This window comes from Syngnathoides biaculeatus, chromosome 18 (assembly GCF_019802595.1).
Source record: "Syngnathoides biaculeatus isolate LvHL_M chromosome 18, ASM1980259v1, whole genome shotgun sequence".
In the NCBI taxonomy this organism is placed as follows: domain Eukaryota; kingdom Metazoa; phylum Chordata; class Actinopteri; order Syngnathiformes; family Syngnathidae; genus Syngnathoides; species Syngnathoides biaculeatus.
The window spans coordinates 251,360-265,801 of NC_084657.1; the positions used below are offsets into that span (position 1 = coordinate 251,360).

Here is a 14,442-nt window from a genome sequence, read left to right on the forward strand (position 1 = left end):
CAGTGAGGACATGCATCCATTTTCTTTGCCGCTAATCCTCACGAGGGTTGCGGGGAGTGCTGGAGCTTATCCAAGCTGTCAACAGGCAGGAGGACCCTGAACTGGTCGCCGGCCAATCGCAGGGGACGTCGAGACAAACAGCCGCACTCGCCATCACACCGACGGGGCAATTTAGAGCGTACGGTGAAATGTTGCATGTTTTTGGGATGTGGGAGGAAACCGGAGAGCCCATCCGGGTCCTCAGAACTGTGAGGCCGACGCTTTAGGAGCTGCCCCACTGGGTAATTTTCAGGTACAAGACAAGACTGAAGAGGGGGCGAGGGGGGACGACAGACACGTTGAACAAACAAAAACTGGTTTACTTCTTGGCAACAAATGCAATTTTTCTGCTGTTGTATTTTATGATGCTTCACCTCGAATATGATTTTTTTTTTTTTTTTTTTTCCAAAACAATGCTGCCCCTTCAATGTCACGACAAAAGGAACAAACCAACGCGTGACTCACGTCGGCGGCATCCTGCGATGCAGAACGCGGACCAACTTCAAGTTCAAGTCGGGCCTTTCGTCTTCCGCTCTAACTGAAAAATTGGCCGGTTCATCTTCACAGTTGGCTGACTTTTGCCACCGAGTTCCACCTCAGACGCGACGGCCAATAGTACGACTCCCAACGCCATCAGGGCGCCTGGCCGCTACGCATAGTACATGAAGTAAATATGTACTTGTTATCCCCTTAGCGGTTGTCGCAGCTTCCGTTCTTGTGGCCAATATGCTATCGTGCTCATTATCTCCAGTGGGGTTGGTTTTTTTCCTTTTCTTCTTTTTACTGAAAAAACAAGCACACAGTATGTTTTTTTTTATGAAGTACAATACCACGGCACACACGCAGGCCCCCGCGAAGTCACAGATGGAGGTTAGGGCAAAACGCACTTGGTTGCGCCTCCCTTGGTGTTCACCGCGGCCTGCGTTGCAATCAGCGGGCTGACTGGAACCGTGAAAAATAATCATTACAAAAACCAAAGTGCAATTGATCGGGGGGTATGCACGTATCTCGTGCGGCGTATGTGCCCACATCAACATTTCCAACCTGCAAAATGACGCAAGCAATTTCATTGCTCATTTTATTTCACCAAATACAGAAAAGAAAAGTGCTCGGGAGTTTGTGTCCATCCGATACCCGTGTGCTACTTTTGATATGAAATGAATGCGCTCCATTTTTCTCGGCTTACAGCTCACGCGGCAATACACACAAATGAAAAGTACGTTTTCTCTATACAGCAGCACTCATTTGGATTAATTTCCATTCATAAAACCTTTCAACGTGATACGTGTTATACGTAACAATTGTTGGTGCTTGACTGCAAACTTACAGAGCACCTAAAGGGACATTGGGGAAAAAAAAAACAAAAACAAAACTTAACTTGTTTTTCTCATTGTAATGAGAAACTTACTCATTAGTGAGTAATGAGAAAACTTACTCATTACAATGAGAAACAAGTTTTGTTTTGTGTTTCAATGTCCCTTTAGGGGCTCCGTACAAACTTGATTTGCAAAGGGGTTGAAATAATTTTGAGTGCAACTGCGGGAAGAATTTTTGATTGAAAACTTAAAAAAAAAAAAAAAAAAAAAAGCAACGTCGTTCATGGGCCAGCAGATTGCGCGGGTATCAAATCTGAACTTTTCGGAAGCGTGCAAAAGTTCGTTGACTACAACGGAGACTCTTCGACGCCCTTGTTTTCAATCAGCTGTATTAAACTTGCTACGTGACATCATTGCTAAATTGTACACATTCAAAACGCACGCGTGACATCTTTTCAATCGTTATTTGCCAATATCAACACATTTTATAACCAGAAAAAAAAAAAAAAAAGAGAGAGAGAGAGAGAGAGAGAGAGAATGCCCCCGACAAACAAATTCTTGTTTTACGACAAAATAAGGCAAAGCTGAAAGGCAGAGTATCTACATGAACAAATGTTTTGTTTTTTATATATATATATTCTCTGTAGTCTGCCGTCGAACAATGTTGATGATTCTTCCAAATGTTCTGCTACGGCAACATACGAAATTACCTGAAGAAAGAGAACAAACGTGACATGAATCGCTGTGGGAGCAGCTCTCCCTTTCATGCATTTTGTTGCAAAATCAAGATTCTTCCACTTCTTTTTTTTTGTCAAGTCCACGACGGCAAACGCGTTTGGGAGGACGAGGCGCTTACCAGAGAAATCCTTCTTTAAAGTCGGTGAACTTGTGGCGGACCATGAACGTGGCGAGCGCGTCGGCGACCTGGAAACAATTCAAACAGTCCGGTGAATGACAACGCCGGCCGGAAGGTCAGAGCTGTCGGGCGAGCGGGACGGACTTTTTCGGGTGCGTCCTCGTGGACGGCGTGACCGCACTGCGGGAGGACCTGCATCTGGAACTTCCCTGGGGACGCAAAAGCCAGAAAAAACTTGGGGGATTTTTCTCCGCGCGCGCAAAATGTCAACCGGACCGCTTTACCTTGCATCTGTCCGATGGTCAGATCTTTGTCGAGCCTGTCCACCCCTGCACAAACGAGGTCGCCGTTTGAATCCCAAAACACAAAAGGCGACGACGACGAGAAAAGGGAGGGAGCGAGGGAGGGTGGGACGAACGAACCTGCGAGCAGGAGCAGTTTTGGCACGGAGCACGTGAGGAAAAGTGCAGACAGGCCTTTGAACCAGCCCTCCCAGTACTTTTCCGTCTTGGCCAAATCCACGCGCCACGTGAAGATGCCGTCTTTCTTGGGCTGCAACCACTCAGTCACACATTTTAAAATAAGCAACCGTTGGACAACTTGTTGTTGCCTTTTTTTTTTTTTTTTTTTAAATATAGGTCAGCTACTCCCTGCACAGATTTCAACGCGGCAGCCAACGGTCAACTGCAGACAAAACTAAATTGAAAAAAGTAAGCCGAACTCAAACATTTGCTAAGTCACCAAATGGCAACACGAGCCACAGTCAAAGTTTTATCAAGTAAAATTCACAAATGGCGACCTTGGGCCGACCAATAGCTGGGTGCACGCACTCGCGACGCCATCGACGGGAGCAAATGCGAGTAAAGCGCAACGTTGAGCTTGATTTTCGCTGCAATGAATTCCAGTTTCCTCCGAGGGGATTTTTGCTGACTACTACATCGGCAGGACGGCCAGCGCGAGGAATTACGATGCCAACGCTTGCGGCAGAACATTATTGGTCCCATCACGTGTGTACAGATTGCAGGTGTAACACAACCTCCTGGTCATCTTCCTTCATTCTTTTCTTGTTGGACTCTTCTTCCCCCGCTTCATCCTCCTCTTCTTCTTCTTCTTCTATTATACCTTCACCGATGCTTGTGGCGACCACTGGGGTCTTGCTGGACTCCTCGCATCTGTCAATGTCAGAGCAGTGCATTTCATTATTAGCGCCGAAGACGCGCCACACGTCGTCACATACTTATGCACTTGGCCTCCCATCGACACTCGCGCCGACTCGATGTTTCGGATCTGGCCGCTCTTCACGCTAGGACAGAAAGGTAGTAAACATTTGTTTTAAAAAGGGGTGTGCGGATTCAGAACGATTCTGATGAGGACCAAGCTGACAAGACGTAAGTTGAGACGCACCTCCACTCGATGGCATTTTCCAGCGATTTAAACAATTTGGGCCGACTCCTCAGGAAATTCTGCATGCTGTTCAGAGCATCCATCGCCGTACCTGACCAAAAGATGCGGGTTCAAAAACTCCCCGTCCGAGGACCGAAACGCCCTCGTCGTCGATTCCCCCCCCCCCCCCCCCCCCCCCAAAAAAAAAGAGCCTAACCCTCGACAACGTCGATGACGCAGAGGCCGAGCAGCGAAGGGATGTGATTGGCGGCGGCGGTGTGGACCGCTATGGCCCCGCCCATGCTGTGCCCGATAATCATGATTGGCGGTGGGTCGTCTCCATAAAGCGCCTCCACCACTTTGCCAATATCTCTTTGAGAAAAGAACACAAGCCAGAAATCCACCATCAGTGACACGTCACGCTAAGTTATCGTACAAGGTTGCAGAACGCAGTGCATGCAGAAATCTACACACCCCTGGTCAAACACTATTTCTTTTCCCCTGAGGTCTCGAAAAAGAATAAAAAGACTTTTTGCACCGTACAACCAAATTACAAAAATGATACGTTAGAGAAAGGACGTAGAAAAATGAAAGACAAGGCAACAAATAAACGCAGCGACTTACTTGGCCATCGTGTCTGCAGAAAGATCTTCGGAATTTTTCACTTTGGAGTCGCCTGCAGCAGACAAAGACGCGCGTGAGCAAAAGTCTTCCGTCGCTACACCGCACGAGCGCATTTTAAAGTGATTTTATTTATTTTATCCCACAAAACGGGGGAAAGCGTGAGGGTGCGTTTGGATGCTTAAAGAACATTGACGCTTGTTTCCTTTAGCCACTCTGTGGCATTTTACATGAGACGTAAGGAAGCAATTATACAGGTTGGTTGAACATTCGGTCGTTACGTTAAGTATACAACGCTGAATTATCTTTCGCTTTATGTGTCGGTTGTCTTGAAAATGTCCACCGGGAGTGACAAACAGCTTTAAGCAGCCTCGCCTCAGTGAGAGCACGAGAACAGAAAGCAAAGGAATTCTTTCAAAAATGGCTTCGTATACATCATGTGTATCTGCATCTCTATATTTATTGCACAACCTGCAACGCACCTCCTTAATAAACGGAAGTTCTCATAATCTGACAACTGCAATCGCAGACTGCATCTTGACGCGCTTCCGTGTACGGGGGCTGAAGCCGATCCCAGCGGTTTATATTTTCTTTTTAGATAGCGGTTTGAGTCGTATCATACCATGTGCTCGAAGGTCCACTGCTACCACCCTGCAGTTAATCCTGCTGTAAATGACGGCCTGTAAAACACGTCGCAACAGCTCAAAGTACACTCAAAAGAGCCACGATTGTAAACGGTTAGCTCGCCACGTAAGGACACAATCAGAGTAAAAGTGACGACGCTCACGGTGAAGACAGCCCAGGAGAGAGCAGAGTGTCCTCCTCCGTGGAGCAGGAGCAGCACGGGACCGTGACTTCCGCTGCAGTAAACTCTGAAAATGTTCTGCGCGGTCAAGGAAACGCAGCACAGGATCTCGCCCCAAAACAACTCCGTCGAACAATTGCACACGTCAGTCACGTAAATAAACATTGCGTTGTTCAAGCGTGAGCTGGCCGCGACAGAATACTTTCAAGGTACGGTAGGGTTACATATTGCATGTCGTCAAAGATATGTCTTTGCCGTTTTCATTCCCCACTTCAACATCTTCCATGGTTTCAAAGTACTGACTCCAGGACAACGGGGTGAAATCTCTCCTTCGTCCTGGCCTGCGTTCAAAAAGGCAAAACAAAGCAGAGTTCGGACCTCCCTCCACTTTCCACACAGACGATCCCAATAGGAATTGCAAAAGACTCGTACAAATAAATGAAAATCAGATTTATTTAGAGAGGAGATTTCTTTTGGAGCTCTTTTTTTAATTGAGTAAATCAACGAATATGAGCAATAAGATTACCATCTAATCTTGAAAAGCCTTGATGTCCATCGGTCCATGTAACAAAAGGTTGTTTATACGTTTGAAAGCTTCTGTATGGGGAAGATCAGATCGCCTTCACGACGGCCTATTGATGCAGACGTGATCCGGCAAACTTTGACTTGCAACGACACCGACACCGACACCGACACCGTGCAAGTGTGAACTGCCTCCAGTTGGGACAGCGCAATACTGGCGGTTCCGCTAGCTCAGACTTAGTCCAAAGATCCTCACCGATCAAAGCCCGCGTTCGTCACGTCCTGGCTGTCATCATTTCTCAGCCAAGTGCAAAGGAACTGCTTCTATCTAGCTAAGATGTCGTATCATCTTCGAAAAGGTCCATTTGAAGCTCTCGGCTGCGAGACAATTTGTATCGTTTCTCGCCAGTTGTTGCGCTGTCACCACGCAACCCCAAACCAAGTGACATAAGAGAGGCGAATCGAATGTTAAAACGCCAAAATAAGAGTTGACAGTATGCTAACTGATTGACTCACCCCATCTTCATTTTGGAGCCGGACTGCAAGCCAGCCGGCATGGGCGGTCTGGAAGCTAACAGGTTTAAATGCAACTGTTTCTCCATGCTGCCGAAAGCTTTAATGGGACATGGAGGCTCGCGCGCTGGATGGAAGTTTGCTTGGAGAGCCGCACCGAGGCTAGGCTGGCATGACGCAGCCGACAGCCGCTCGTCGATGTTGTTGTTGCTGCTGCTGCTGCACTGGAAGCGCCACAAGCTAATGGTTAGCGGCAAACAGGCTAATTGTCTTCTTCGTCTTTCTGCGTTGCTTCCGACATGTTGCTGCCACCAAGTGTCTAGGAGTGGCAACGACAAGCAAAAAAAAAAAAACAAAAACAACAAAAAAAAGGTCGTCTATTTTTCTAATCCTGCGGCCCCATGGCTCAACGATTACAGCATTGGTTTGGTAAACCAGGGGTTGTGAGTTCGTATCTCACTGGGGCCTCTGCATCCCAAGAGGGGTCGCATCAGGAAGGGCATCCCGTGCGGTGACCCTGAACAGGACAAGCCAAAAGAAACTTACTTCTGTGTTCTTCTAACCCTGCGGTTCGCCAACATTTTACACCAAGTATCGCCATAAAAACAAAAAACAAAAACAAACAACTGCAGCCCCGCAAGTACCACCTTAACCCATTCGTGGGCAGCGTCCCATTTTGGGACATCACGATTTTCACGCATTATGTCCTCCAGTATATAAAAATATTGAAGTCTTTTAATCGGATTCTGATTCTGGTTTTTGGGACGATCTACTAAGAAAAACCACGTACCCTCTCGCGGGCAGCAAATGGGGCGAAATTCTAAATTAGTAAAGTTATCATATCTTCTTCTTCTTTTCCTTTCGGCTTGTCCCGTTAGGGGTCGCCACAGCGTGTCATCTTTTGCCATCTTAGCCTATCTCCTGCGTCTTCCTCTCTTAACACCCCAACCGCCCTCACGTCTTCCCTCACCACATCCGTAAACCTTCTCTTTGGTCTTCCTCTCTCTCGCTCTTTTGCCTGGCAGCTCCATCCTCAGCATCCTTCTACCAATATACTCACTCTCTCGCCTCTGAACATGTCCAAACCATCGAAGTCTGCTCTCTCGAACCTTGTCTCCAAAACATCCAGCTTTGGCCGTTCCTCTAATGAGCTCATTTCTAACCCTATCCGACCTGCTCACTCCGAGCGAGAACCTCAACATCTTCATTTCTGCTTCCTGTTGTTTCTTCAGTGCCACCTCTCGTCTCTAATCCGTCCATCGTGGCCGCCCTCACCGCTGTTTTGTAAACTTTGCCCTTCATCCTAGCAGAGACTCTTCTGTCACATAACACACCAGACACCTTCCGCCAGCTGTTCCAACCTGCTTGGACCCGTTTCTTCACTTCCTGACCACACTCTCCATTGCTCTGTATTGTTGACCCCAAGTATTTGAAGTCGTCCACCCTCGCTAAACGAAAAAGAAGTCTCTGTGCTACTTCCTTGATTGTGGCTTGTTAGGAGAGACTTTTAATCTCAATAAGGCAAAAAAATTGCCACCCTGCCCAACAGCCAACATTACAATAAATGTACTGTGCCAAAAATTTCAAAACAGAAAAGTCATTTGAATGTTATTAATTCCAACAAGTACTCCGGTTGCACAAAATGAAAACGTGTAACATTTTCTTTAGGTCGGGCACAGCAGGTACAGTCTGTTGACGCCCAGTCATTGTGCTGGCAGTCACGCAACATGACCACATGGCACAAAGGGGACGTCTTACATGTCTTTGTGCCTTTCGAGGCCTCATATTCCATCGTATATCATATGACTTCCTCTCATCAGATGTGCAGGGAACGTGTACTGTAAACTAGTGGGGGGGGACACAAAAACATGACGTAAGAGGTGCGTCCACCTGGGCCTCTACAGTCTTGTAGTCATATTTATGATTTGTTTAGTGCAAATACTGTGAAGTAACACAAACAAGAGATTTGACGCCGAGGCCGAAGTACAGACTAGAAATCCAAAATTGAGTCGATAAAACACTAAAAACAAAACAAATAACAAATGAAACAATCTGCAGCGAATGACAACTTATCTTCAATTGCCTTCCCTGGACTACTAAAGGTAGAAACTAATAGTTATGAATCCTTCAATCCAAGTGAATTACTGCATGGTCAAATGTCCAAATCTGCCATCTTTTTCCGTTTTTCATGAAAGTGCTCAATTAGAGGTGAAAACAGATATTGCTGCGCATGTCCTTCCTCCTTTTTTATTATTTACCGTCGATATACGGTCCGGTCCTCGGCCACGTCGCCGTACACGCGGGTCCACGTTTGTGTCTTTGATCCTTTGTGTACCGAACCCGGCGGGCTCGTTCTGACACTGTTGCCCGTTCGGAGCGCCTGCCTGCGTATCGCGACCTTGGATTGCTTAAGTACGCGCCACGAACTGTACCCGGTGCCGTGAGTCGTGCATTCCGGGTCCGTCCCCGACACAATGAATTCATTGGACTTGAAACAGAACCAGCAGGTGGCGAATGAAGCCGACTTGCGTGCTGCAGAGACATTGATATCGAGCCCCGTCTGACTTTATTAATAAAGCTGCGTTGGTTGAACTCGTGCGCCCCCGGAGCACGGAAAGCCAGCGGGCCCGCTCGCTGTCATTTTGCAACCAGCGTGTGTGAGGTCACCTCGATCCGGTTGGAGCCAGAACAGCAGTGAGGTGTTTACAGCTGTCCGTGCCGTGTGAAAGTCCTTTTAGAACTCCGGGGAAGTGGCGAGACGTGTATTAGATAACTTAACTGGGGTAAAGTGCTCGTCCCCGCTTTCCTCGCCACTTTATATGGGAGGCCATCCAAAATTGAAACGACAGTCGACATAACGGTGACTTATAGACTGTCTATTATAATCGGAGTGCTAGTGGTGACCGAAAGTTCCATTCAGGAACACTTTGTGACGACCGTGTTTTCCAACTAAGGGACACATCTTTTTCTGTGGGAAAAAATGAGAGCGCAGAAACGAGCAAAAATGTCACGATAAATATCCCATCAACGTCCTCATATTGCCCAGTTTCTTTTGGGAAGCCAGCTTTGTTGAAAAACTCACCTAATTGCTGTTTTTCTGCATGGGCCAAAGCCATTCATGCATGCATGCATTAGCTATTCCTACTACTTATCCTCACGAGGGTCGCGGGAGTGCCGGAGCCAATCCCAGCTGTCATCGGGGCACACCCTGAACCGGTCGCCGGCCAATCGCAGGGCACATAGAGACAGACAACCGTTTGCAGTCGCAATCACACCCCGGAACAATGCGGAGTCTCCAATGAATTCATGTTTTTGGGATGCGGGAGGAAAGCAGAGTGCCCACCTGGAGAAAAGCCACACACGCACGGGGAGAGCCACACAGACGGGGGCGGGATTTGAACCCTGGTCCTAAGAACTGCGAGGCCAACACTCTCACCACCGTGACACCATCCAAAGCCATTTTGAATGTAAAAAAAAAAAAACAGCTTGTTTCCATTTTTTTTTTTTTTTTTTGCCACCTTGGGGTTAGGAACAATGTTGAGGAGGGGGGAGGCGCTTCATATAATCAGGCCATAGCTTTGTCTAATGGGGTGGGGGGGCGCGGGGGTATCGGATCCCAATTCCCTCCGAATCACGGAAATTTCACTGTACACTGCAGGATACTAAAAAAAAAAAAAAACAAAAAATGGCAACGTTGCCTGCAAATCCTCCGTTTCATGAATGACGAGAGCGGAATTGTTGCCTGTGCCGTCAGCGGAGGAGCATTTCATCATTCTGCCTGAACTATTTGCATCATTTGTGAATTTTCTGACCGATTCAATGAAATTGAACAACCCACAGCAACCCGGTTGGGTGAGAGAATTGATGAACGGATGGAGGAATTTCTTTGACCATTCCCAGCCCAACCGCGGGACGATCGAGTGGAGCGCGTCCAGGTTTTCCTGCCGACTGGTTTTTGCGCTCGGGCTTCCCACTGAGCAGAGCCGTCAGGTTGCTGCCCCCCTCCTCTGACGGGAAAAAAAGAGCAGATAGTAGTTAACAATTATAAAAACTGAATAACTTTTTCAGCTATATGCCCCGGAACTGAATTAGAGGAGTTCAATCGGTGCTTTGGATTTTCTCCTCCATCAACATCCGAAGTTCTACTGAGGCGCCCCCCCCGTAACGCCCGACGACATCGGCGAGGCCCTCTGATTGGCTGTAAGCGGGAGCCAATAGACGCACAAAGAACTGCGTCCTCCGTCAGGTCCACTGGAGAACACCCGCTGAAAAATGAACTCCGTGGAAGGAGCACAAGTGACGATGACGACGATGAGGGTTTTGCATCATCGGAATGTGTTGGCGGGCCGCGAGCGCTCGAGTGTTCCCGCCTGGCCGTGTCCCGTTCTCGCCCTGGTAAACATGACGCTCGCGTGACAGCTGCCTCGGGTGTCACGCCAGCCTCCCCGCCCGGCCCAAAACGGGTGGGGCGGGGGCCGGGGTCGGCTCCATAAATGCAGCAGCTCGGCGGCCGCGAGCGGAACGCGCGGATCGCCGCCTGCACGATCGTTCCGTCCCTCTGCTGCTGCGGCCCAACTCGATCGAGTAAGGCAAAGTACTTTCTCGGAGCCGACGGATGACGGTACAAATAGGAAAGTAGAGTGCCCGCGCGGATGTTCCGCTACTCGCGGGTCGGAATACGGACCGAAGGCGCTCTCAGACGGATCCAGGGCGCTTTCAGCTGAACATGGAAAATAGGTCTTTGGTCTGAAACGGATCAAAAGAGTCACCTCTGATTAGTTTCACGTGAGACCTTTGAATGTGGATCGATAACCTGTGAGATGCTTTCCTGATTTGTTCATGTTTTTCTGTATTACAATCAGAATCATCTGAAAAGGTGGCAGTTTTACAAAAGTCAAGTCAGAAGATTACAAGATGTTGCTCAAGCTATTCCTTAAGCATACCGTAACTAATACATGACGAGTATTTTCGCTGGATTCCCCAAATGTAGCTATCGTTCATTTGTATTATTATAGCGTATTGACAAACTTGGCTTCCCCTTTGGTGGCTAAATAAGCTTCGAGTCCAGCAATGTTGCGTAACACGATTGCCCAGGGGTTAGAGGTCGAGTTGAGGCGTCGTCCTTCTTTGCCGTGCGCGGGTCACGACCTTTTCCTCGCCTGTCACCTCGCTAGGTGCCGAAATGAGAGCAAGGGAGGCGGCGGCGGCGGCGGCGGCGCCCTCGGCGACGGTCAAGTTCTTTGGCGCTGGCGCGGCGGCCTGCGTGGCCGACCTGGCGACTTTCCCGCTGGACACGGCCAAAGTCCGACTGCAGGTGGGATGATGTAGACCCGAGGTGATCAGGTCAGCAGGTGTGCCGCGGCAAATTTCACGCAGTTGCTCTCCAAACGATTTCTAAACTAAAAAAATAAATGTACAGCGAGCATGTGCACACATGGACCCCGAGTGGTGCTCAAGCACCGACCCTTCACCCTCTTTACTGGAATCCTTTTTTGCTAACCACTATTTAAAAATCAGGTGTCCTCAACTTTGTGGGGCGTTTATTTGAGTCCTTGGGAGAATTCTACTAAATTTCGGGTTCATAAGAGACGCTTTAGTTAGTGACTTCATTTAAATGTGATTATTTCATTCTGAACAAAGCCACATCCCAAATTGTACCAGGGTGTGCGCACTTTTGTTCTGTTTTACTTTTTTCTTCCCCCCACAGTTGAATAATGCAAGCAAGTTTTGAAAAGAGTTTTCCGTTTGTGACGTCCAAATTGCAGACAGGAAACTGAGATTCAAAACCCGGCCCTCAGAATTGCGAGGCGAACGCGCTAAGCGCTAAGTCACGCGCCGCCACGCAAAAATGAATCCCCTGCAATGCGCCGTCGTTCTTCAGGTTCAGGGCGAGGTTCTGAAAGCCGAGGGCGCCGGTGCCAGGCGATACCGCGGGGTGTTCGGCACCATCAGCACGATGGTGCGCACCGAGGGCCCCGCCAGTCTTTACAACGGGCTGGTGGCGGGACTGCAGAGGCAGATGAGCTTCGCCTCCGTGCGAATCGGTCTCTACGACTCCACCAAGCAATTCTACACTCGAGGCGCCGAGAGTGAGTACCCCGAATCGCGGCCGTTTGACAAAGGCGCCCCCGATGACGATGATGAGCGCCCGAGCTCGTGTCGCCAAGGTTCGGGCGTGGCCGCCAGGCTGATGGCGGGCTGCACCACCGGGGCCATGGCCGTGGCCTTCGCGCAACCTACCGACGTGGTGAAGGTGCGCTTCCAGGCGCAGGCGCGCCGGTCCGACGGCGGGAGGCGATACAACGGCACTCTGGACGCTTACAAGACCATCGCCCGAGACGAGGGGGTGCGAGGCCTTTGGAGAGGTATTGCAAAAAAAACAAAACAAAAAACTCCAAATCATCATTTCCGGGGCTGTTGGAACGGGCGTCCGCTTTGCTCTCTTGCAGGGTGCGTGCCCAACGTCGCCCGTAACGCCATCGTCAACTGCGCGGAGCTGGTGACCTACGACGTCATCAAGGAGCTCATCCTCAAGTATGACTTCATGACAGGTGAGATCATCAAAGTGCTCCGCGCTATTTTTTTTCCCCCGTTTCTGGTTCCATTTGACACGCTGAGCGGCATCCGCGGAGCCCTCGAGTTTGACCAACTTTTCCCGGCTCGCAGACGACCTGCCGTGTCACTTCACCGCCGGCTTCGGCGCGGGCTTCTGCACCACGGTGGTGGCGTCGCCCGTGGACGTGGTCAAGACGCGCTTCATGAACTCGGGCGCCGGCCAGTACGGCGGCGCCGCCGCCTGCGCCGTCGCCATGATGAAGAAGGAAGGGCCCGCGGCCTTCTACAAGGGGTAACTACTCAGCTCTTCGCTACTCTGAACCCACGACGTACGAGCGACTGGACAACGGGAGTTTTCCTTCAGTTTGTTTGCTTGCTTGCTTGCTTGCTTTCACTTGTGAGCGCAAAATCACTTAGCAACAAAAGACACTTTGACTAATACTAATGGTAAAGCGTCTTCAAAAAGATTCCTAGCCTCAGCCGAACCTCCTACTAACTAAAACTCTTTGGCTTGGTGTATTTAAAGCAACCACAGATCTGGCTCCGCAACCCGAATGTTGCTTGACATACGACGACAATCTCCGTAAACACACCGGCTGACGATTGACACGTCGCTCAAAACTAAGAGGACTTCAAACACACGTGGACTGACCTCACGACAATCTTCTTCTTTTCCTTTCGGCTTGTCCCGTTAGGGGTCGCCACAGCGCGTCATCTTTTGCCATCTTGGTCTTATCTCCTGCGTCTTCCTCTCTCAACACCCCAACCGCCCTCACGTCTTCCCTCACCACATCCGTAAACCTTCTCTTTGGTCTTCCTCTCTCTCGCTCTTTTGCCCGGCAGCTCCATCCTCAGCATCCTTCTACCAATATACTCACTCTCTCGCCTCTGAACATGTCCAAACCATCGAAGTCTGCTCTCTCTAACCTTGTCTCCAAAACATCCAGCTTTGGCCGTTCCTCTAATGAGCTCATTTCTAACCCTATCCGACCTGCTCACTCCGAGCGAGAACCTCAACATCTTCATTTCAGCTTCCTGTTGTTTCTTCAGTGCCACCTCTCGTCTCTAATCCGTACATCATGGCCGCCCTCACCGCTGTTTTGTAAACTTTGCCCTTCATCCTAGCAGACACTCTTCTGTCGCATAACACACCAGACACCTTCCGCCAGCTGTTCCAACCTGCTTGGACCCGTTTCTTCACTTGACCTCACGACAATAGCCACAGGAAATTCGACTCTTTACCTTCTGCGCAGAACGACTGACGACTGCCTTACCCAGAAGCCGCGAGAGGATCAAGTGCAGTCTGTCTTACACTGCCCCCAGGTGGCCAGTGATATGTTTATTGGGACTAGCGTTTGTTAGGACCACCGAGAGGCCGTCGGTAACAAACACGAGTCTCCGTTGTCGTTCCTCAACCAGGTTTACGCCTTCATTCCTGCGATTGGGCTCCTGGAACATCGTCATGTTCGTCACGTACGAGCAGATCAAGCGAGGCGTGACGCAATACTGGGAGTCGCCATTTTGAAGCAGGCCACGAAGAGAACTTCCGAAAAGTTTTGGACCCCCCCGCGCTCGCATCTCAAGACGAATCGGGGGCAGGAAGTCGGGACTTCTGGCGCTTTCGTTCCGAATCCTGCCGGAAGGGCGGCGACGGCGGCCTTTGGGAATCCGGTCGAGGGCGGGCGAGGCTACCAGAAGATGTTTACAAGAGCAAAATGGGAAATTTGACTTGACGGTGGACGGATTTTCTTTTGGGACAGTTTACAATGTTTGCTTGCTAGTCGAGAGCTCGTTTAATTGCAATCGTTTGTTGCTGGTCGATAAATTATAAA

General features: G+C 49.4%; 2 protein-coding genes across 6 annotated transcripts; one reads left to right on the forward strand and one right to left on the reverse strand.

The window, feature by feature from the left end:
* Positions 1-1,103: 1,103 nt before the first annotated feature.
* ppme1 (protein phosphatase methylesterase 1) lies at positions 1,104-6,333 on the reverse strand. Of its 5 annotated transcripts, XM_061804027.1 has the most exons (15): positions 6,059-6,333; positions 5,547-5,652; positions 5,266-5,361; positions 5,003-5,093; positions 4,838-4,895; positions 4,219-4,270; positions 3,812-3,966; positions 3,616-3,706; positions 3,449-3,514; positions 3,248-3,383; positions 2,634-2,772; positions 2,496-2,540; positions 2,356-2,420; positions 2,212-2,279; positions 1,104-2,065 (listed from the first exon to the last, which is right to left on the reverse strand). In XM_061804027.1, exons 2-15 carry the CDS (start codon positions 5,582-5,584, stop codon positions 2,062-2,064), a joined length of 1,104 nt encoding a protein of 367 aa, XP_061660011.1. In that variant the 5' UTR covers positions 5,585-5,652; positions 6,059-6,333; the 3' UTR covers positions 1,104-2,061. The 5 variants fall into 5 exon arrangements, with proteins under 5 accessions (XP_061660011.1, XP_061660007.1, XP_061660009.1 ...); XM_061804023.1 differs by lacking the exon at positions 5,547-5,652 and having other exon boundaries at positions 6,059-6,332; XM_061804025.1 differs by lacking the exon at positions 5,547-5,652 and having other exon boundaries at positions 2,634-2,763; positions 6,059-6,331.
* A 4,106-nt stretch (positions 6,334-10,439) lies between these two features.
* LOC133491670 (dicarboxylate carrier SLC25A8-like) lies at positions 10,440-14,135 on the forward strand. The gene is made up of 7 exons (XM_061803108.1): positions 10,440-10,639; positions 11,230-11,369; positions 11,937-12,144; positions 12,223-12,420; positions 12,505-12,606; positions 12,722-12,902; positions 14,030-14,135. The coding sequence occupies exons 1-7, from the start codon at positions 10,549-10,551 to the stop codon at positions 14,133-14,135; spliced, it is 1,026 nt and encodes a 341-aa protein (XP_061659092.1). The 5' UTR covers positions 10,440-10,548.
* Positions 14,136-14,442: the final 307 nt, after the last annotated feature.